This window comes from Nerophis lumbriciformis, linkage group LG11 (genome assembly GCF_033978685.3).
Source record: "Nerophis lumbriciformis linkage group LG11, RoL_Nlum_v2.1, whole genome shotgun sequence".
NCBI classification, from domain to species: Eukaryota; Metazoa; Chordata; class Actinopteri; order Syngnathiformes; family Syngnathidae; genus Nerophis; species Nerophis lumbriciformis.
In genome coordinates, this window is record NC_084558.2 from 23,819,256 (window position 1) to 23,841,269 (window position 22,014).

The following is a 22,014-nucleotide window of genomic DNA, read 5'->3' on the forward strand; positions in this document are numbered from 1 at the left end:
CTGAACCCACACTACACTGCAACAAATGTCACCCACAAGATAATCAGTCACACTAAAGCTAATACGGAACTTTCATTTACATTTTTTTTTTTTTAACGGTTGCACTTGTCTGCATTATTGCACTTTCAGAAAATGCAATGATAGCAAGCAATACACATATTTATTAGGGCTGGACTATTAATCGAATTTTGAATTCAATTATGGCTTCTCACAATGATAACAAATATTAGAATCGAAAGAAAAAAAAAGATTAAAAGGTCCAGGCAATGTGCATGCAAAAACCTGAGCTTGTAACAGTGAAACGGGCAAGTGAGCGTTTCAGTGGAAAAAAGATCACGTCAACTACAAGTTTGGAATATCACAATGGTTGGTACTTTTAATTTGACCTAGTATGCCTAATCTATAATCACTAAACTCAACAAAAAAGTAATTCATTTCCACGTTGACGTAAAACAGTCACAGAATTAGCCAATAAAACAGAATCCGCTGTTAAATGCAAAATATCACATAAATTGACAGAAATGTGAATGAAATGCTGTCATTGAGAAGGAATATTTGTTTGGTAAAATAATTTGTCTGCTACCGCTCATTCACCTGACCTGTGACCAAACATCGAGACGGCCACCTGAAACAGCGACTTAACTACGAAGGTAAAGCTAGAAAGAACAATCCACACAACCACTACAAATCTCATCTGCTTGTGTTGTTGTGAACGCCATTGATGTAATATCAATGTACAAACAAGACAGCAGCCGCAACTTGAGCCTTTTGTTTTAACAGCCTCAAGTAGTCTTCAAACGTCAAGCTGAGAACAACAGCAGAGCACACTACACCTCTTCACAATCATAGTGCGGTGCACCACATCTGGTCTGACTATGCTAACAAAATATAGATTTTTTTAAAAAGTACCTTCCACGAGCATACCGTGCATGAAGCACTTATTGAAACATTTACAAAATTATGCTTAGACCTAAAATACAGGTCAACATTGTCCAAAGATGTATTGCACCAATAAATGTGAGGATTTTTGCATTTAATTAAACATTTTATTATTATTTTTTGACACAAAGAGCACACACTGGTTGTAAAATAAGTGTAAAAGATAAAAAAACAAAAATGGAAAAACTGAATTTTATTGTTATTTAATTTGCTATTGCCATTTTAAATTATTGTTGTTACTATCCATCCATCCATCCATTTTCTACCGCTTGTACGTCATGGGGTTGCAGGGGTGCTGGAGCCTATCCTATTATTGTTATATTGTGATTTATATTCATGGCTGTTACTATTATTATTTGACTTTTTGTTTAGTCGTTTCTAATTTGTTTTTTTCTTCAAATTTCATTTATAGTTAAGTTTTGGTGGTGCAATAAATACTCATGTTTTCAAAAATAATTATGTGTTATTGTGATTTCAATATCAACCAAAAAAATCATGATTTTTAATTTTGACATATTTGTCCAGCCCTACACACACACACTATTTTACATCAAAGCTTTTAAAAATCGGTTTGTTAAATACTTATATGTAATCTCATACAGTATGTATACTTTAACAATCATAATAGAGGTACAACATATTTTCTTTATCATAATACCTTTATTTGCATATCACATAAAATAATTTGCATGTTGTAACATGGGTTTTGTTTTAGTTGCAGTAGGAGGTAGCAGTTATATACCAATTATCTGTAGCCCAGTTAAATAAAAACAACGCACTTTAATTTTCTAGATCCCGTCATTCTAGCGCTTTTTTCATTGGGTAAAACGCAGCAAATGTAATTTAATTGCATTAATTGTATTGCCAATGATTTTAAACATAGAGGATAGTACAAAAACACCATTAAGTTCCAAACTCAAATAATGATTCCATTTCAGCCACTTTATAAGATCCTCAAGTTTTAATGAATTGTTCCCTGTATTTACCGTGCCAAAGTTATTGCTGCAAAAAAAGTTAATTAAAACAATAAATGAGACGTTTTTTGAGACATTATCACTATGTGGCTAAGGTGATCACTAAACTACTTTGTCAGTATACCTTTAAACTGATTCAGAAACACCTGTTAGATATATTTGTATATTGCTTATCATTTAACTAAGCTGCACCACCTACAAGCTGATGACACAGAAGCTCCAAAGCTAGCTAGTTACAGCATGGCTAGTGCCTGAAATACTATATACCTGAAATAAAGGAATTATCCACTTTCCTTCAGATCTAGCGTTTGGAACTACCGTATTTTTCGGACTATAAGACACAGTTTTTTTCATAGTTTGGCCGGGCTCCAGTGCGATTTATATATGTTTTTTTCCTTCTTTATTATGCATTTTCGGCAGGTGCGACTTATTAATTATCACCCTAGTAGGTGATAATGGTGTACAACAAAAGTCGCAAGTGTCACACAATGCTCTACATATGTGGAAATACTGAACAATATGAAATACACCGCCAGGGACACCCAAATTATACAATATCGTATTTGGTTGATACTGTGGTATTAAAAGTTTCAAAATATTAATGGTTATGTTTCAAAATATATACTCTGCTGCTTGGTGTCCGTGCATCACATAGTTTAAAGTACCATTTAGTCAAATGAAATTTGACGACTCATTGAAGTTTTATATTAAAATGTTGTCGGTTTTGGAGTATATGAAGTGTTTTAAGAGCATATAATTGTTTATTAAGTGTGTGTGAAAGCTGTATAGAGTGTGTTTAGGGCTTGTAAAGATGTCTAACCCACACAGTATATATAATATTGCTATAAATCGTAAAATACATTGTGTATCGACTTTGTGGAAATTCACCTACCACAGAGCGGTCCAGAACCTAATCCCCACGATAATCAAGGTAAGACTGTATGATTCTAACTTAAAAAGTCCAAACATACTTGGGCGGAATGTATGTTTAAGGGGGTTCGCAGAGGTCTGCGTGTACTCAAAGTGGACGTCCGAAAGGCACACAAAACTAAAAAAAAATATTTAAAAAAATGCGCACTCGCTTCACACAAAACACTGCTCGGCCTGACCAGCATTGACAGTGACATTGATCTGCATTTTACCACCAAAGCATAACATAAAAATGAAATCAAGCCAATTATGAATTAAATGTTTTCTACAATGTGTTTCACCTCCGAGACAATTTCAGACCTCTGAGACAATTTCAGACACGGTTAATATGCCCAGTCGATAAGTGGCTGCAACATTTTGCACGGAACCGGTATAGAGTACTGCTCCCTGGAAATACTCCCTGATCCTTGTCGTTTTGTGGCATTTAATGGCTATACACACCACTGTCTCTTTATTTTACTGTTTTTCAAAACTCAAATTGTCCAGTTGTAGGGTTTCACAAAAAATTCCCAGGAAGATGCAATGTAGCAGTGTGCGCAACTGTCGAAGCTCTGATGACTCCAGACATAGTACACTCACAGTATTCTCCAATCTGTGAGCACCTTAAAGGGGTCATGTTATAAAAAAAATTCTACATTTAAAACACTTCCTTGTGGTTGACATAACATGTAATGGTCGTTCTTTGGTCAAAATGTTGCATAGATGGTTTCACAGACTGTTTTCAAGCTGCTTTCTGACCGTCTCATTAGGATGAGCTGTTTAACAGCGTCTTCTTCCCAGCATCCATGTTGCATTTTTTAGTGCCTCCATAGCGAGTCTACTGACAGATATAAGTTCAAACAATGCTATTTTGTACGAGCCAGTCTGCCCAACTATAAATGGATAGTGAAAAAGAAGGAACTAATTGACTACAGATTCGGAGTACAATGACAGACTAATGAAAGCACTTTTGGGTAATTTACTATATATGGAGATATAACCACTGACGAAACAATTGAGAAAAACATCATTGATAGCATTTAGCAGCTTGTTTGGAAGAAGTGGGAAGGAAGGCAAGATTGTTTTATAAATATCTCTGCCATTCCTCCAAGGTTTGATTTCAAATTTTCGGGACTTATGCTGGATCCTAAATAAACAAAAACAGGTACCAAGTTGTAAGAAAAGTTGTTTTAGTAAAACTGGTCCCCTGTAATTATGCAGGGCAGAAAATAATCATCTACAGCTGTAACAGATGACATCCATACGTTTAATTTGATTAAAAACCTGTACTTTTTAATTAAAACAAATGCTGGTAATTTCAATAAACCACAGTGTTTGCCTTGACTCACGAGTGCCCCAGCTTACAATTTTTTTGAGATTCTAGCAGTCTCTTTGCTGATATTCTCGGCGTCTCACTTGCTGACATGAGTTAATAGTTAGACAGACAAAACTTTTTTTTCCAACTATGGGTGTGAAGAGAGGGAAGAAGTAGATGATATTCATTGAATTAAAAAAATATATTAGAAATGCACAATATTTTTTTTTCCAATTGTAAAAGGCTGGTCATCAAGTGCCATCATGTCCATGGTGAAATCGCAGCTTGCTTTAGCCCTCAGGTCGCCTCTGGCAAACTTTTTGCACTTTTCCAATACTGCAATGATAGTAAATTCATCTGTGGCTGGCATTTGGACAGCTTCTTTAGCAGTGCAGGCATCCTTTTAGGCTTTTAAAACACCTTTGTAGCAATGCTGGCATTTAAGGTTGGAATTTTTGATGTGTTAAATCTTAAAGGGGAACATTATCACCAGACCTATGTAAGCGTCAATATATACCTTGATGTTGCAGAAAAAAGACCATATCTTTTTTTAACCGATTTCCGAACTCTAAATGGGTGAATTTTGGCGAATTAAACGCCTTTCTATTATTCGCTCTCGGAGCGATGACGTCACAACGGGAAGCAATCTGCCATTTTCTCACTTTCGTCGGTGTGTTGTCGTAGGGTGTAACAACACGAACAGGGACGGATTCAAGTTGCACCAGAGGCCCAAAGATGCAAAAGTGGCAAGAAATTGGACGAAATTTGTTCAAAATACGAGGCTGTGGGGAAAACCAACGAAATGGTCAGTCAATTGTTCCGCACACTTTACCGACGAAAGCTATGCTACGACAGAGATGGCAAGAATGTGTGGATATCCTGCGACACTCAAAGCAGATGCTGACATCAACTCCAAAACTGGACAAATCAGCTTTCAGGAAAAGAGAGCGGATGAGGGTATGTCTACAGAATATATTAATTGATGAAAACTTTATTCATTACTCGCGGTTTTACGTAAATTATTATACATAAACTGTGTTTACCAATAATTTAGCTTAAAAACTTTTATTTTTTTCAATCATTCGAGTACATTCGGGTAGTCTTGTGTAATGCAGTATTTTGTGTCTATTTAGGTATGGTTAACCTGAGTGCTGAAATCGTGGAAAAATATATGTTCTTAGCGCGCCTGAAATGGGCTGTCTGCACTCTCAAAGTGCATGTTGTTGCCAAATGTATTTCATATGCTGTAAACCTAGTTCATAGTTGTTGGTTTCCTTTAATGCCAAACAAACACATACCAATCGTTGGTTAGAAGGCGATCGCCGAATTCGTCCTAGCTTTCTCCCGTGTCGCTGGCTGTCGTGTCGTTTTCGTCGGTTTCGCTTGCATACGGTTCAAACCGATATGGCTCAATAGCTTCAGTTTCTTCTTCAATTTCGTTTTCGCTACCTGCCTCCACACTACAACCATCCGTTTCAATACATACGTAATCTGTTGAATCGCTTAAGCCGCTGAAATCCGAGTCTGAATCCGAGCTAATGTCGCTATACCTTGCTGTTCTTTCCGCCATGTTTGTTTGTATTGGCATCACTGTGTGACGTCACAGGAAAATGGACGGGTGTATATAACGATGGTTAAAATCAGGCACTTTGAAGCATTTTTAGGGATATTGCGTGATGAGTAAAATTTTGAAAAAAACTTCGAAAAATAAAATAAGCCACTGGGAACTGATTTTTAATGGTTTTAACCCTTCTGAAATTGTGATAATGTTCCCCTTTAATGTTTTTATCCTCCTCCCGGAATGCAGTAAATTTGGTGCAAATATCACACCAGGGGACTTCATCTCCTTGATGCTGACTGGCATCTCCTCGACTGTGGTGCGCAGCTATGGGTTGGCTTGGAGAGGCTCAGGAGGATGACGGTGGTCAGATTGCCGTGTGTGTACAGTATGTGTCCAGAGTTCGTGACAGCGGGGACCCTGCGGCGCCGGTGAGGAGGTTCTCCGGTTAGACTTCCAAGACCTATGAGATGTTCCGCATCTAGGGCCTGCGGAGTATGGCAGAGCAGAAGATGGTCCGGAATTGTCTGGAGGAGAAGGAAGAGGAGAACAACTGGCTGAGGCGAGCCGTGGAGTGCTCCCAGGACAGGCTCCAGGAGCGGGAAAGGGAATTGATGACATTTAAGGCCCAAACCACAGAGCTCCTACAGAGTCAGCCCTGGGAGGACTGTAAACAGGCCATCAGCAACTAGGGACTCTTGTCGGTCTTGGGGACTTCATTAAGGTACAAAATGTCAATATGTTTGTTTCCCTGTCTGGATTTGGGCAGTTTTGCCAAGGAGTTGTGTGTTTTGGTTTTGTGGAGACATGGAGTTGTCTGTAGTTTCTTTGATGTGCCATTTTTTATTTTCTTCATTTATTTTTTTTTAATGACTAACTGTTTGGCGGCTACCTTGGATACAGCAGCCATTGAGAACATTTCTCCAGAGAATAGTCGAGAGAGAAACCGTATTTGGATTTTTCCCTTATGTTATGGATTTGACGATAGAGAAAGACTATGAAGTTTTTTTTAAGTCCCACACTATGATGCATATGTTTACATGGGGGTTTCAGAGTTTCAACGACAGGCTTATTTTTTTTCCAAGATAGCTGCTGTTTTCACGAGCTCTGTGCTCTTGTGTCAACCTTTTGTGTTCCTCTTGTTTTCATGTGGTTTTTTTGCCTTTTGGTTTGGGACCCTTTGGGACTGTTTGACAAGGGGTGGCACTTTTGTGACTTCTGTGGTGCTTTTTTGAGAACTTCTGGATCTGCCTCTTGGGAGCCTTTTGGCCATGGAGACCAGCTGCTGGGTCTCTGCCACACCAGAGTCCATTTGGAGAGACTGGATGAGATGCGGATGAAGAGACAGGCACGCTTCACAGTGTCTTGGCTGAATGAGCAGGTATCGGACACCTAGGTCTCAGGTATCCTCGCTCATCCATGCGGACTGGACACTGGCTGAGAGTTGGTGGGCGGCTGAGGGTAGAGTCGGCTCTCTTGGTTGCTTTGTTGGGTATAATCCTGTCTCTGGCCATGCTCCCCCAACCCCAGCAGATGATGGCGTGGAACACCGCAGAGGCCTCCACAGTGTATATGTTTTTTTGGTTTTTTTTGGTGTTGTTTTACTTTTGTGGCTGTGTGTAGAAGTGGTTGGTTGCATTAGCTCTGTTCTTTTAATGTCTTTAATGTCCTTTGTGTTCTTTGATGTTTCCCTCTCACACACATGTTTATGTATGCTATGGGTTTTTTTTTTCCTTGACCTCAGTCTGGACCCCCTCTCTCTAGACTGATTTTTTTTTTTGTCACTAAGATTATTATTTATTTAACACAAACTTTAGGCTTAGGTCAGGCTGATTAGTAAGATAAGTACTAACCAAATATGTTTGTGGCCCAACAAAACACTGCACTATTGTATTGTTTTTGATACAATATTCATTATCTCGGATTTCTTTTTCTTATTTATAATATTGTTTTTGGGGGGCCCAGAACAAAATAATGGCATTTCAATTTATTTAAAAAAGGAAGATTGATTTTAGATCAGAGTACAGTAGTTGACAAGTGCCACACCTTGCGGATTTGTATTTTTTTTACTTTAGGTTACGAGCAAAAACTTGGTTACAAGTAAGCTCCAGATACCTCCCAGCTGCTAGGTGGTGTGGTCAATGAACCCCGTAAGATTTCCCGAACATCCAGTGTTTCACACACTAAACTTTGTTTTTCAACCCTTAGTCCAAAGAAAGTGATTGTGACAGACAGTGCTGAAAAGTACAGTACTGACAAATGAACTGAACCACGACTTTAAAACCAAAGCTTGATACAGATCCTTAATTATGTTGTACCGTTACACCCCTAAATATGATTTACTTCAGAGTGGAAAGAGTCTTGCAAGAGGTAATAACTCCTTTTACAAGCCAACTACCAACATAGAAACTATTAATGAGGGATAGTCAAAATAAACAGGTCAGTGATCATACATGCATCATCTGCAAGACCCAGTTCCAGAGAAAGGCCATGTGACCAAAGATCTGATGGCTATCTCCTGCAGCCAACATGGCCCAGAATGCCCATCGCCGTGAACAGTGTGATGTTACCTGAATTGTGGGTTTGGTGGACTTGGAGTCGGAGTTGGGGCTGAGCTGGCCCTTCAACATGATATGGGGGTGGACTCTGCTCTTCATCCCCTGAGAAGCTCCTCCTCATGCCTGCCTGACTGAAGGGCCGTCGACCAACCGGAATCTTCCTCTCTAAACATTAGGCCAAACTCTGGTCAGCTACCAGGGGCTTATCATACACAGGATATCAAGTCAACTAACATGTCTCATGGCTTAGTTTTCATATAATATGAGACAAAGTGTAAAATACTACCATTGAATCACATGGTCCCTCATACACCTATCTAAATAAGCCCCTGGTAATCTGGAACCAAGCTACCAGACCCTAGTCAGCACATGCTCTTCTGTTCACGAGGAACTCAGTCTTGAATACCAGAAACAATACACAATTTACCAATGATTTATATTAGCTAATAGTTGCTATCATATAATTTAGAGGGAACATTACCAAACAAGCCATTCCTCAAGGGTTCTCTAACCAGTCAAAATGGCATCGTGACATGGTGCATTACAAATAAGGCTGGAAGATATTTGAAAATTGAAAAAACTACATTTCTCTCCTACAATTAGGATAACCCCTAACCAACAATAACGTTAAAGAGATCACTTTTCAACATTACACAAAAGAAAATGTAATTATTGTGCACATGAAACTGGTTTTGAAATACCTCAATGAGACTGAAATAAAAAATTATGAAATAAAAAGATTCAGTGTAATCTTTTGACATTTTGATAGCATCAAAGTTATTGTACCTCAAACATTTTTCATTTATTTAGAGCTTATTTTACACAGCGGGGAAAACCGGTATTTGATCACGTTGATTTTATAAGTTTACCCTTTTAAAAATGAACAGTACATTTTTATACCGGTAGTAGGTTTATTTGAACAATTATCCAGAATAATAAAAACAAACTTTTAATAAAGTTTATGAATTAATTTGAATTGGTTTGAGTGAAAAAAGTATTTGATTTGATTGTATTTGGTCAAATAGCAATACGTAGATTACATGGATTGCACTACAAAATTACAATCTACGACAAAGTGTGAAATGCTTTTCTTGGTGACCGTGGTTCAAACTTTCTTGACCTCATAACAAGCTCCTCCCCTGTAATCCGGGGCAGGTTCCTCACATTAAGTTTTACCCCACAGGTGAAATCTTGCATTGAGCTTCACTGCGACGGCGATTGACTGTTTATTTGTATTTCTTCCAGTACTGAATGATTTCGCCAATTCTTTAGTGGTCTCATTCTCACCAAGTTTCTTGCTGATGTTCTTGTAGTTCAGTCCAGTCATTTTTGTTGACAATTGAGTTTGTGAGTTTATTTGACAGCTCACTGGTCTTGCCCAGAGCACTGGTCTTGCCCAGGGTAGTGGATTTATTTGAATGGAAGAGATTGTTTCTGTGGTCGGTGTCTTTTATCCATATAATAAATTGAGATTAGGACTAATTTGTGTGTTTCATTGACTAGGGATGTAACACTATAGTAAATACAGCGGTATTGCGGCTTAAAAATTCTAGCAATAATGTGCTAGAATTACCAACACACATCAGTGATGTGTGTTGGTAAACGAGAACTAGAAGAACACCCGCCAATGTAGTTTTTTTTCCTAGCAATATTGACAGAGCCGGAATGAGAAGCTCTGCGCAGCGGCTTTTAGTACAGGATGGCAGGAAACATGGAGAAGCAGAGTGGAAAGCTTAAGATAGTGGGTCTTCCTGCAAATTACATTTAGACACATTTTGGCTTCGCAGTCAAGAAAAATAAAGAGGAGAAACCCTAACGTACGTGCAAAATACAGTTTGCAGATATAGCCAGACTGCTATCATCTACAAGTCAGGAAATACAGGCAACATGAGAAGTAGGGATGGGGATTGATAAAATGTTTCCAGTTCCGATTCCACTTTCGAATTGTTTTTTTAACTGTTCTCTTACGGATTCTTATTTGGAAAAACAAAACAAAAAGGTAGATTAGCGTCAATTGTGTTTAGTTTAGAGCTAACATGACTTTGCAAAGCCAACAGTAAGGTCTTAAGAGGCACATAGAATAGAAAAAGAAAAATACTTTTGAAAATAAATAAATATTCTTCTGTAGGATTTAACAAAAAAATATGTGGAAATGACTCAAGAATGTAACATTTATATTAACATTTTTAAGACGTTGAATAATCTTTTGTCATCTCTCTAGAAAATATATTGGTGACACTTAATATTACAATGGTTTGTTTAGATTTTCAGGATTAAACTATCATACACATAACATGCAACACCATATATTTCAAGCCTTCTTTTGATTTAAATTTGATGATTATGGCTTACAGTTTATTACAACCTTGAATTGAGAATATTTCAGAAAATAAGTGATCTTTAAAAACTGTAAGCCATGATCATCAAAAATATAATAAAAGCCTACAATCTTTTAAATGTTATAAAATGATGAAAGAGATGATATGTATTTAACCCACATGTTTATGGTGATCAGGGCAATAGTGTCCAAATGTTCTTTGGTTTTAAAAAGGCACACAAATTAAATCAAGGAGGCCTCTTCGCCAAGTAGGAACGTTTATTTATGTGTTCACTGAGTCGGCTACTATAGTCCAACGTATCGAGTCGTTCATATTTCTATCTGCTGTGCACACTAACCCAACAACAAAAACATGACGCAAAACTGCATCAGTAGCCAAAGGATTCAGAATATATAATAGTATGCAATATATTAACAATATACAATAATAATTATAGATGTGTAAATTATTGATATATAAATGAATTGTAGCCCCTAAATTGTAATCGAATCAAGAGGTGCCCAAAGATTCCCACCTCTACTTGAAACACTGTTCCTTCACTGTTGTTTGCCTTTTGCATATACCTCGCCGTAGTAATAAATATGATTCTGTCTCTCTCTGTTACAATAAACCTAACAAACTCTTCATATCCGTCGAGACTGTTCATATCTTTCGAAGGGGGTGAAGTTACAAAATCAGCAGGGGATAAAATACCAATTTACCATACTGTGTTAGCTCAGAATAACTGCAAATCATCTTTTGCAAACTCCTGTTGACGGTAGATGTTTGATGCCTGACCACACACAACCTGCAGTCTCCATGCACTATATTGTCCAGTATGAGGCATTTACTTTATATGACATAGACAACAAATTGCATACAACAATTACACTCCAATATTTTATGATATAGTGTATGCATGTACCATGTTTATGCCTTCTTCTAACATACACACTGACTGATCACTGTAAGTGAATGACACAAAGCGCAAAGACATCAACACAATTAAATGAAAGCTTAAAGGGGCTGTTTGCATTTTGCTCAGAGCTAAAAATGTTTCAAAGCAAACAATATACAAGAACACCACTGGCTATCTTACCGGTAACGGTTTAACAGAACATATTGGTTTTAAAACAGTCAATATTTTTCACACTACGTTTGTGTAAAAAAAAAAACATCGGCCTAAATAAAATGATTGGTGTTTACAGCACACCCTGAACACAGATACAAAAGCAGACCAAGAGAAGTAACAAACAATCTGCAGTCATGTTGTCATGATAGAATATAAATTTAATGATAGCTAATGCTAACTATCCAAATTGCTATTATTAGCTAACAACACCCAGAGCTAATGCGCGTACATGCGTTATGTACGTTTGCATCCTAAAAGCCGTAAGAGAGCGGGATATAACATTGGAAAGTTAACGCCCTCTAGACATCTGTGTAAACGTTGCAAACAGCCTCTTTACAGTACAAACCGTGACATTTTCTCTTCTTTCTTGATATCGCAACTAGTGAAAAAAAATCTAAGAAAACACAAAACTAGTAAGCGTATCTACCGCATATAAACACTGCCTATAAAAATGATAATATTTGCTTCTACATCTGCACTTCTCACTCAAAACAAAGACAATATTTCAAGGTAAACAAAATAGCAGTTAAGGTTGACATAAGGAGTGTAAACAGTGTCATGAGATTTTGAAAGTTTAAAGTAACAATATTTCTCATTTAAGAGAAAAGCTGTCTTGTGGCCTATTTCGAGTCTCACAGAAGGGCAAACATAACTCAGATTTTATACGCAACTGTGACTGAATGGAAGATTAAAAGACGACAAAATGATATTGCTATTGTGACTGATAATACATGTAACATGGAAGTGGCAAAAGCAGAATTGAAAAGTGCTTTTTACACACTGTAAACGTTGCTTCCCACTACGGTGTTCCCCTCAACACTTAGGTTAGGGTTAGATGTGTGGTTGCTATTTTCATTGGAGTTCATTAGCTACCGTAGTGTTTATGTCAAAGCAGAAGCAACTACAACTGCCATCATACAAGTTAAACTTGGACGTTAAGACGCAAAATGGAACAGCACTTTGGATATGCTGGCTTGAAACCTCAAGCAGCAAGCTGCCATAGCAGCAGCTCTAACCAGCCCATAAAATTATATACACTTGGTATCTGCGATGTAAGAGAAGCCAAAAACCTTGTGTCTGTCATTTTGCCACTAGAGAACATACAACTTTACATGCATGTAAAGTTTCAAAATGCACGGACATTGTTTTGTCATATACAGTATTTTGTCATTGCAGTTTTATTTTCTTTAAAGTCATGTGAAAATATTTTATTGATTAATTTGGGGCGGTATAGCTCGGTTGGTAGAGCGGCCGTGCCAGCAACTTGAGGGTTGCAGGTTCGATCCCCGCTTCCGCCATCCTAGTCACTGCCGTTGTGTCCTTGGGCAAGACACTTTACCCACCTGCTCCCAGTGCCACCCACACTGGTTTAAATGTAACTTAGATATTGGGTTTCACAATGTAAAGCGCTTTGAGTCACTTGAGAAAAAGCGCTATATAAATGTAATTCACTTCACTTCACAATTTATTTGTATTTATTTGACAGGGACAGTACAATTAAACAGTGCTATCCAAAGTACACAGGACTTCTAGCCACAGGCTTATTTGCAATCATTGTCCCAGGTTAGGCTTTTTTTTTTAAAATTGAGAAAAGTGTAAAACACGTACAAAAAGATTATGACAAGTACACAAATAAAAACATATTGAAAAAAATTGGTCCCATTTGTCCACACTACACCCACTTCTGATTTTCCTGAAGCCACTTTTTCATAGTAGCGTCTTGTTATTTTGAACCCAATATCCCTGTTCATCTCGTCGTGTGAACAGAGTGTGTCATTACAATCCTATACTATATTGTATTGAAGATGTGTTCGCTCTCACAAAGATTTTTTTGTTTAGAGACACAAAATTGAAGCACACAGAGAAAAGAACACCCTACCCTCATCTTTGTGGGATAAACCAGAAAGTCTATCCTACCTAATGTGTGACATGGAGGAGACTAAGTTATGTTCTGTGTCTGCGTTTAGGCCTCTTGTTCACATGCAAACGCATACTTCTTACCTTAAAAATGCACACTTTTGCAAATGCTGGCCAAGGTGAAGAGTTCCAAAACGCTCCAATTAGCGTATGCAACAACGAAGACTTGTACTCCTTTGAGGACATCACTGTTGTACGCTGTCATTTCCAAAGCTCAACAACACTGCCTTGCTGCCAGTTTTTAATCCTTTTTTAACGACAGATCATGAAGATAATTTATGTAATGGTTTTATTTGTGTAGTAAATAAGTGGCTTCTGCCCGTGTTAATCAGGAGGGGCGCTATAGACAGGGCTCTAACTCTGTGTGGGAAATCTTTGTGGCCGCTATGGGCATGTGGTCACCATAAGAAGGCGGACGCTAACACAGGCTTGACTGTTCAGTGGTACCTCAACTTACAAGTATTTTGAGATAAAAGCTGTTATTTTAGGTATAATTCAAGTTGAGAACATAAGTTTGAGTTACAAACCTCTGCGGCGCGAGAGTGCATAGTAAATTTCAAATGAACATTGCAAAATCCCCCCGAAAAGAAGAAGGGGATGATAATAATTGAATTGAAGAAATAATCAATATCAAAGCAGTTCAAGCGTAGTAATGTTACCTGCCAGACTCCGGAGACAGCAAAAAACGCCGTACATTAATCCATGAAAATATGGAGAAAATGCTGATGGTACGTGTGGGTGTGTGTGTGTGTGGTTATAAATGTGTGTGTGTGTGTGTGTGTGTGTGTGTGTGTGTGTGTGTGTGTGTGTGTGTGTGTGTGTGTGACAATGAAGCAGCTCAAGAGAGACTTATTCGAAGGCAGTTTTCCAAAGTATAAACACCAGCACTTCTCATGATAGCTCCCCACAACATGACAGAGCAGTCCGGCACAGTGAGGGTGAACTGCCATTGTAGCTACAGAGACAAATTATCAACAAACAATGTGAAAATCAACTTCACCACAGAACGCGGGTGCTTTTTAAGGTAAATGCTGCAATTATAACCACATAAAAACTATAACTGTATTTATTTTTAGTAAATAATTTTCTATTCAGAAACTGTATTCATAACCGTGGGCAAATTTAAGCATCTGTAGCAGCAACAGAAAAGGGGGAACAATAAAACAGTTAAAATATGATACAAGAAATACAAGAATATATCATATTTAAATCTGTCTATGAATGTTCTCATTCATCCAGGTCATTGTCATCATATGTATATCATCTATAAATACCGGTATTGTATTGTTTTTAATACTACAATAAAACATATATAGTCAATGGCAGTCGATGGTTCAGATAATGCAATGATATATTATCTTTGAATATGTTTTTTTTTAATACAATATTTATCAAAAACTTTTTAAAAAAAGGCATGTTACATGCTTAAAAACTGTTGTGTTTTGGGAGGCAAAGCACAGATTAAATTGATTTCAATTAATTTCAACAGGACTGTTTTGAGTTACAAGCTCTGTTGTGGAATCAATCGAGATCGTAAGTTGAAGAACCACAGTATCTGAGGCAAAATATTTGTGTTGTTTTAATGCAATTTTCAGACACAACAAGCTGAGCTTGGTGTAGTAGAGCAAACTAATCAGCAAACAACACTCCGATTCCAATGAGACACACATATACCACAGTAAATAATTGTGCAAAACACAAAACAACATTATAGTCAGGATTATTCTTTCATTATTAAACTACAAAATATAAATAACATAAACATGGACAAATGACTCAATTAAATTTGCACATCAAACATTAAAGTAGAATGTCTCACGGCAATATTTTGAACGACCAGGTGACAACCAACCATACGTTGAGACAGAAAAAAAGAAGAACAAGTATGTTAGGTCAAACATAAGAAATCCAAGAAGATTACTCACTTTTCTTTTGTCCTTTGTACTGCTGTGACTTTTTCTTCTGTTTGGGTAGTGACTGAGATATTTCTCTGTTACCTGAAAGATAATTTGTAATATTACTATTGTACTATACATAGTATGAACTATGTATAGCAGTGGCCAGATGTATCAATAGTCACCCATACCACATGCAAAATAGCATGTCATTTTGACAATTCCTAAAATCCAAAGTTACTGTATAATAGTGAACTATGTGACTAATGACTGATAAAAATTAACAAATTGTAAGACAGGATTCCAACGCAATTCAATGATCTATTAAAAATTGTGTGAATTCACGCTGTAAGTCTTCTTCTAGCTAACCCAGAGGTCATCAACCTTTACTGTCATTTTGCCCCATCTTGCACTTCATTTTTTTCTCTCTCTGGCTCTCATTGAAGGCGGACACTTTTCCTTCCCTCTCCTGCTTGCTTCTTTGTTTTATCTTGTCTTAACTCAAAACAATGGAAATGATCAACTGCCCTCCTAACAAAATTAAAAAGATCATCTCGACGACAAGCCCTAGTTCAGGGGAACCTGCCTGTCCTGTGTACGACAAATTGGAAGATGTTGGCAGCCGTTCAAGGTACCCAAAAAACTGCTACAAAAATGGGCAGAGCTGTGGGCACTCAGACATACCGTATGTGATTTTGGACTAAATCACAAACTGGACAACATCTTGAAGACGCTGTCTGCTCTGCATTATGAAGTATGATTTATTTGAGCACTAGAAATAGACAATTGGAGTGAAAAGTTTTAATTTGTTTTTACTCGCTCAAACACAAACATTCTAATCTGGATTGTTTTCCCTGGGTGGAGCGACCTGGTAAGGTTGTTGATTCGAGATTCTCCAAAAAGGACAATGCTGCAAAGGCGCTATAAATTCCTCCCCTGTCTCTTACAGACTCTCACCTGCTTTTGTTGACTTTTGTTGGACTAACTGGCTGTGTTTTCGCGATAACACTCAGAGCACCAGGATCGCAGATCAAAGCCCACTGTGCAAGTTTACACACACGCAAAATAGATCCACGTCACACGTACACGTACCGGTAATCCAACCCCTAATCTCACGCCTTTGTCGCTTCACCCCATCTGGTATGACAAAAAACGGAGCACTACCCTTGGTGGCGGAAGCTTCGGGCCAGATGCATGCCCCCTCATTGCAAATATTGAGCTTTATGTAGTAATATGTGTATGTGCTTTGCTCAAGGTTTTTTCTAGGTCTCAACCACCCCCAACTATATATAAAAAAATAAAATAAAATCACATGTATTTAAGTATTCACAGCATTTGCTCAATATTTTGTTGATGCACATTTGGCAGCAAAAACAGCATCAAGTCTTTTTGAATGTGATGCCACAAGCTTGGCACACCTATCTTTGGGCAGTTTTGCCCATTCCTCTTTGCAGCACCTCTCAAGCTCCATCAGGTTGGATGGGAAGCGTTGGTTTTCATCCAGGATTTCTCTGTACATTGCTGCATTCATCTTTCCCTCTCTCCTGACTAGTCGCCCAGTCCCTGCCACTTTAAATCATCCCCACTGTAGGGATGGTATTGGCCTTCAAGCTTAGTCTAAACAAACCAGATATTTTTGTTTCTTATGGTCTGAAAGCCTTTCAGGTGCCTTTTGGCAAACTTTTTACGAAGAAACGTCTTCCGTCCGGCCACTATATCATAGAAGCATAATTTGGTGGTTTGCTGCAGGGATCGTTGTCCTTCTGTAAGGTTCTCCTTTCTCTACAGAGGAATACTGTAGCTCTGATAGAGTGACCATCAGGTTCTTGGTCACCTCCCTGACTAGACTTAGATGAATGCAGCAATGTACTGAGACATCCTGGATGAAAACCAACACTTCCCATCCAACCTGATGGAGCTTGAGAGGTGCTGCAAAGACGAATGGGTAAAGAGGAATGGGCGAGACTGCCCAAAGATAGGTGTGCAAAGCTTGTGGCATCGTATTCAAAAAGACTTGAGGCTGTAATTTCTGCCAAAGGTACGTCAACAAAGAACTGAGCAAAGGCAGTGAATGTATGTACATGTGATTCTTTATTTTTAATACATTTGCAAAATTAAAAAAATATATTTTTTGACATTGTCTATATATTAAGGGGAAAAAAATAATGTATTCTATTTTTGAATAAGGCTGTAACATAAAGTCAAGCGCTGTGAATTATTTCCGGATGCACTGTATATGCAGAACGTGTGTGATGACTTGTTGGGGCAATCTGAATTCTCCCCCTTAACTCTTCATCCTACAGCCTAAAACAAAGGCTCAAGACAATGTGCTGAAAACAAGAAACTAGGAAATCAGACATAACTTAATTCTTGCTACGTCATCACCCATTGTGGTTTGCTGACTGTTAGATGTAACCAAGTGCGACAATTCGCTCTGTCATATTTTTAACGGAGGCAGAGTATCATGGGAAATTTCTCCAAACCCTAGTTTTCAGGGAGGTCCGTGGGCTCACTTGGTTTCAACCCTTTGATCTTCGCCCTCTACCTAGCCTTGCTCAGAATTCTGACAACTTTCTCGACATTCACGCGCTAAACCAAGGAGTAAAGGATAAAACAAGCGGAAAAGGGTAGATTTCGGATTGGCCCATTCAGAGTCTTTTTGGAATCTCCTAAGTCAAGCACATATTTTTCTAAAATCCTGGTCCACCTCAACTTAGTTCCAATTTGAAAACAAAGTTCAGTTCAGTTCAGTTCAGCTAGTTATTTACATAGCACATTTAAAAACAACCACGGTTGGCCAAAGTGCTGTACAGACAAAAGAAAAGGGGCACATAGTGTCACATTTACATCGTAACACGGAAGGATGAATAAAATACAGTAGTAAAATATACCTTCAAAGAAGTGCAGAATATATCACCTAAAATATTAAAATGTAATAAATAAATAAAAAGGATACTACAAGAAATAAAAACAACCAAGATATCCTGTCTAACTGGATTTGAATGCCAGGGAGTAAAAATATGCTTCAATTGAAATCAAACTCTTACTCTGGGATGCAGGAGGTTGGAGTTGGTAGCCGGTCAGCTGACACCAGCCCACAGGATACAGATCAGGTGACTCGCAGTCAACCCACTGGTCATACTCATCCTCCCAGCCGTCAAAATGGATCCGTAGTAGACGATGTACAATTCTGGTCACTGTAGCAACACACACCAGTCGTGGCTCCATCAGGTCAACTGCCTCTAGCTTCATGCCTTGTCGAAATCCATGATTTGGAACTTCCTATTAAAGCAGGAAGAATAGTAGAAAATAGTATTTGTAATTCTTACATGCATACTGACTTGAGATGACTTTCCATTGTGCAACTAAATACGGATTGAAATCCTGCAGTGCCAGCAAGGTGCCCCCGCTTAAAAAGACATGTATAACTTTGTCGGAAATTTGACAAAGAATACCTGAATGACTCTGACAAGGATTGGGAGAATATAATATGGTTTGTCATTAAATGCACTTGATGTGTTTGTAGGTAAAAAAAAGGCACATATGAGCCCATCAACACCTTCTGGAATGTCAAACATGGTAGCGGAAGCATTCTGCTTGGGGCTGTTTCTCTGATCAAAATCCCTCCTGAGATGTGTGCAACCCCGATGACCAACAAAAAGAAACATATGACCTCTATTGTTGCCAGCAAGGCTTTCTCGAACAAGTACCGAGTCACGTTTTGTATTGGAACCAAATAACTATTTCAATCAGCGCAATTCTAACAACTATTTTCTGCACGCACACACGTATCTGTGTTTCACTCCTGGACACACACAACATATCCTCATTCTCCACTGACACCGTGTGTTCACAGACCACAGGAACAATGAACATCAGAACACACGAAAATACACATTAACACCAGCAGGTAGTTGCAGCATGAATGGATATATAGTTAATTATTTGTGCACTATTGGCCAGTGATGGACCGTAAATTTGACCGCCGAAAAAAAGACGTACTTTGATTATAGGAACACTGCTTGCGAAACTGGATAATGTGATGACGTAAGCCATACGCACAGGGTTGTCTGGATCGGAGGCAGCATGTATCTGAACTATACCCGCGGACAGCAATCTTCAAAATTTAAGATGGCAGTGGCGGCTATTAAGGAGAAAAAGCTCCCAGGAACGCGAAGCAAGTATGACGTCAGGCTCCCTGCAGCTCCCTTTTCGTTGTGGACATGGAGCAACAGAAGTAAAGAGTCTTTAAACACGAGTATAGTCTACAATAACACAAAAAATAAATGCTAGATTTGTAGCTATTCGAGTGACTAAAAGGATCGGGGAAAACTGTAAGATAAAAAAAAAATCTCAACAAAGAACATTGTACAATGGGCAACAATTGAAAACGATATTATGTAAGAAAAATATATGTTAATACTATAATTAATAATAACATTTGTTTTAAATGCATGTATACATGTTTTTTTGCTTTTTTAAAGAAAATATATGCATCATAGCAAATAATGTGATAATGCCATATTGACGCCCCCCCTAACCACGCCCACAGCGCTACAGGTATGTGGCAATCTAGCGAAAACCCTGTAAACCTACCTTGTTAAAAAACTTAACAGGAGCAGCCACTGAACCGGTTTCTCTGAGGTAGTCAAACCATTTAAATGGCAGCTTAGTGTACCCTGGGGGAAAGAATAAAGAGTTGACCTGAACCTGATTAATAACCTTTTGTATAGAAATGTTTCTCACTTATCTTCAACAGATCGCTATTAACATCTCTCTAAAGATTCAAATACATACATATTAGTTTACAATACCTCGAGGGGGTGTCACATCAATGTTGTTGATTTCACAGAAGCCAACAGGGAAAATGGAGGGTGAGGTGCCATGGTAGCAGAACCAGTCTGATCCATCCACTGCCTCAGAACCATCAATTCCAATCATGAGATACCCGTCTGCCAACACCTTAATGGCATATAAGTAGCAGCATTTAAACAAATTACTTTATTTAGATGTATTACCTATAAATGGGAAAACACACATACCTTTCTTACAGTGGCTACACATATAGCTGAGAGGTTCAGGGGGTCAATCGCTTCCAACTTCATTCCATCTTTGAACCAGTCCCCACTTTGGTCCACATCTCTAACCTGGTGATGACATAGGAACTACTGTAGTTTAGGTTTACAGTCACAATCAATCTAGAATAGTTGAATGTTTACAGAGTTGTGATAATACAATGTTGATAAATGTTCTTTCAAATATTAATCTCTTGAGTGAAATGTATGCCACCTACTGAAACTGAATTGTCAGGAAGTCATGCACATTTGCTGTCATCAGTTTAACAGTATACAATTAAGGGCCAGTTCATAGCTGACTTTAAGATACTGTCGTAGGATCAACTTTCATCAATGCACTTTTCACAATCATGGTCATTGGCATTCGGTCATTCTGAATTACCCCAAGCATACATACAAAACAAACGTAGGACTTCAACAAAAATGATCAAAGCAACTATTATCAATTACGGTAAGCACATATTAACAAAGCAAAATAAACATGTTACCCTATGGAAGAGCTGTGGCGGAGCATCGACTTGACCTTCAATTTTCTTTGTTACGTCTGAAAAAATAATTGACCAAACAAGTTAGACCTACATGACACAATAATGTATTTATGGAGCTTGATTTCATAGTCGGAGTGGAGTATCTTCCATTTGTAGATTTAGTGTTCAATAATAATGGGGAGCCCTCAAACATCTAAAGTGACATTTTGAAGCAGAGCAGGATGCCTTCCAGGGCTGCACGACTTTGAAAAAACACCTAATTGCGATTTTTCTCTCTAAAATTGCCATTGCGATTCGATTTGTAATTTCAATATTTTACAACGTGTGAAAATAACAAGTGAACGAAGACATGTTATTTTTAGACAATCAACATATTTGTGTCTCTTGGTGCCACAAATTAAAACAATATGCAGTAATTTACTCTAAAAATATTTGGCTTTATGCAGACATTTTTACCATTGTACTGTAATTGGAATGTAAGTAACAGTTATACTAAATAATGTTTTAAATAATAAATAAATAAAAACAAAAAAATAAAATTGACTTTTATTTCTGTAAGATGAACTTTAACTTATATAAATATTCAACATCTTAATGTGCATTTTTTTCCCAGTCGAAAAATACAAGGTCTGGCGTTGTCTTTTTGCCTGTTGCCGACACATGATCACAGACGGCATTCTCCAGGGATCCAGTGAGGTATAAAAAAAATAATTGAGGATTTAAAAAGAAACAGCTGGAGTTCAAGAGGACCATTTTGGGAGTTCAAGGGGCATCAATTTTACCATTTTTAAGATGCTTTGGAAAGCGTTTACTACATAGAAAATGTGTACAAATGCAAGCAAACTTACCAATGGTTTCTATTTGTTAGATGTTATAAATTGAAAGCCACATCTCTTTTTGACATCCATAGTTTGTCATTAGTTCATTTTTTTGTTG

At 37.9% G+C, this 22,014-nt stretch overlaps 1 protein-coding gene across 2 annotated transcripts in view; it reads right to left on the reverse strand.

Moving 5' to 3' along the window:
• The window catches only part of mbtd1 (mbt domain containing 1), a 63,741-nt gene that overhangs the window by 10,385 nt on the left and 31,342 nt on the right, over positions 1-22,014 (reverse strand). Inside the window, exons 10-16 of one of the 2 annotated variants that reach the window (XM_061967043.2) lie at positions 21,079-21,134; positions 20,558-20,662; positions 20,330-20,477; positions 20,112-20,194; positions 18,563-18,797; positions 15,546-15,617; positions 8,266-8,418 (exon numbers count right to left, since the gene is read on the reverse strand). In XM_061967043.2, the coding sequence (XP_061823027.1) occupies positions 8,266-8,418; positions 15,546-15,617; positions 18,563-18,797; positions 20,112-20,194; positions 20,330-20,477; positions 20,558-20,662; positions 21,079-21,134 (852 nt within the window). The remainder of the gene's footprint in view (positions 1-8,265; positions 8,419-15,545; positions 15,618-18,562; positions 18,798-20,111; positions 20,195-20,329; positions 20,478-20,557; positions 20,663-21,078; positions 21,135-22,014) is intronic. The other variant, XM_061967044.2, reaches the window with a different exon arrangement.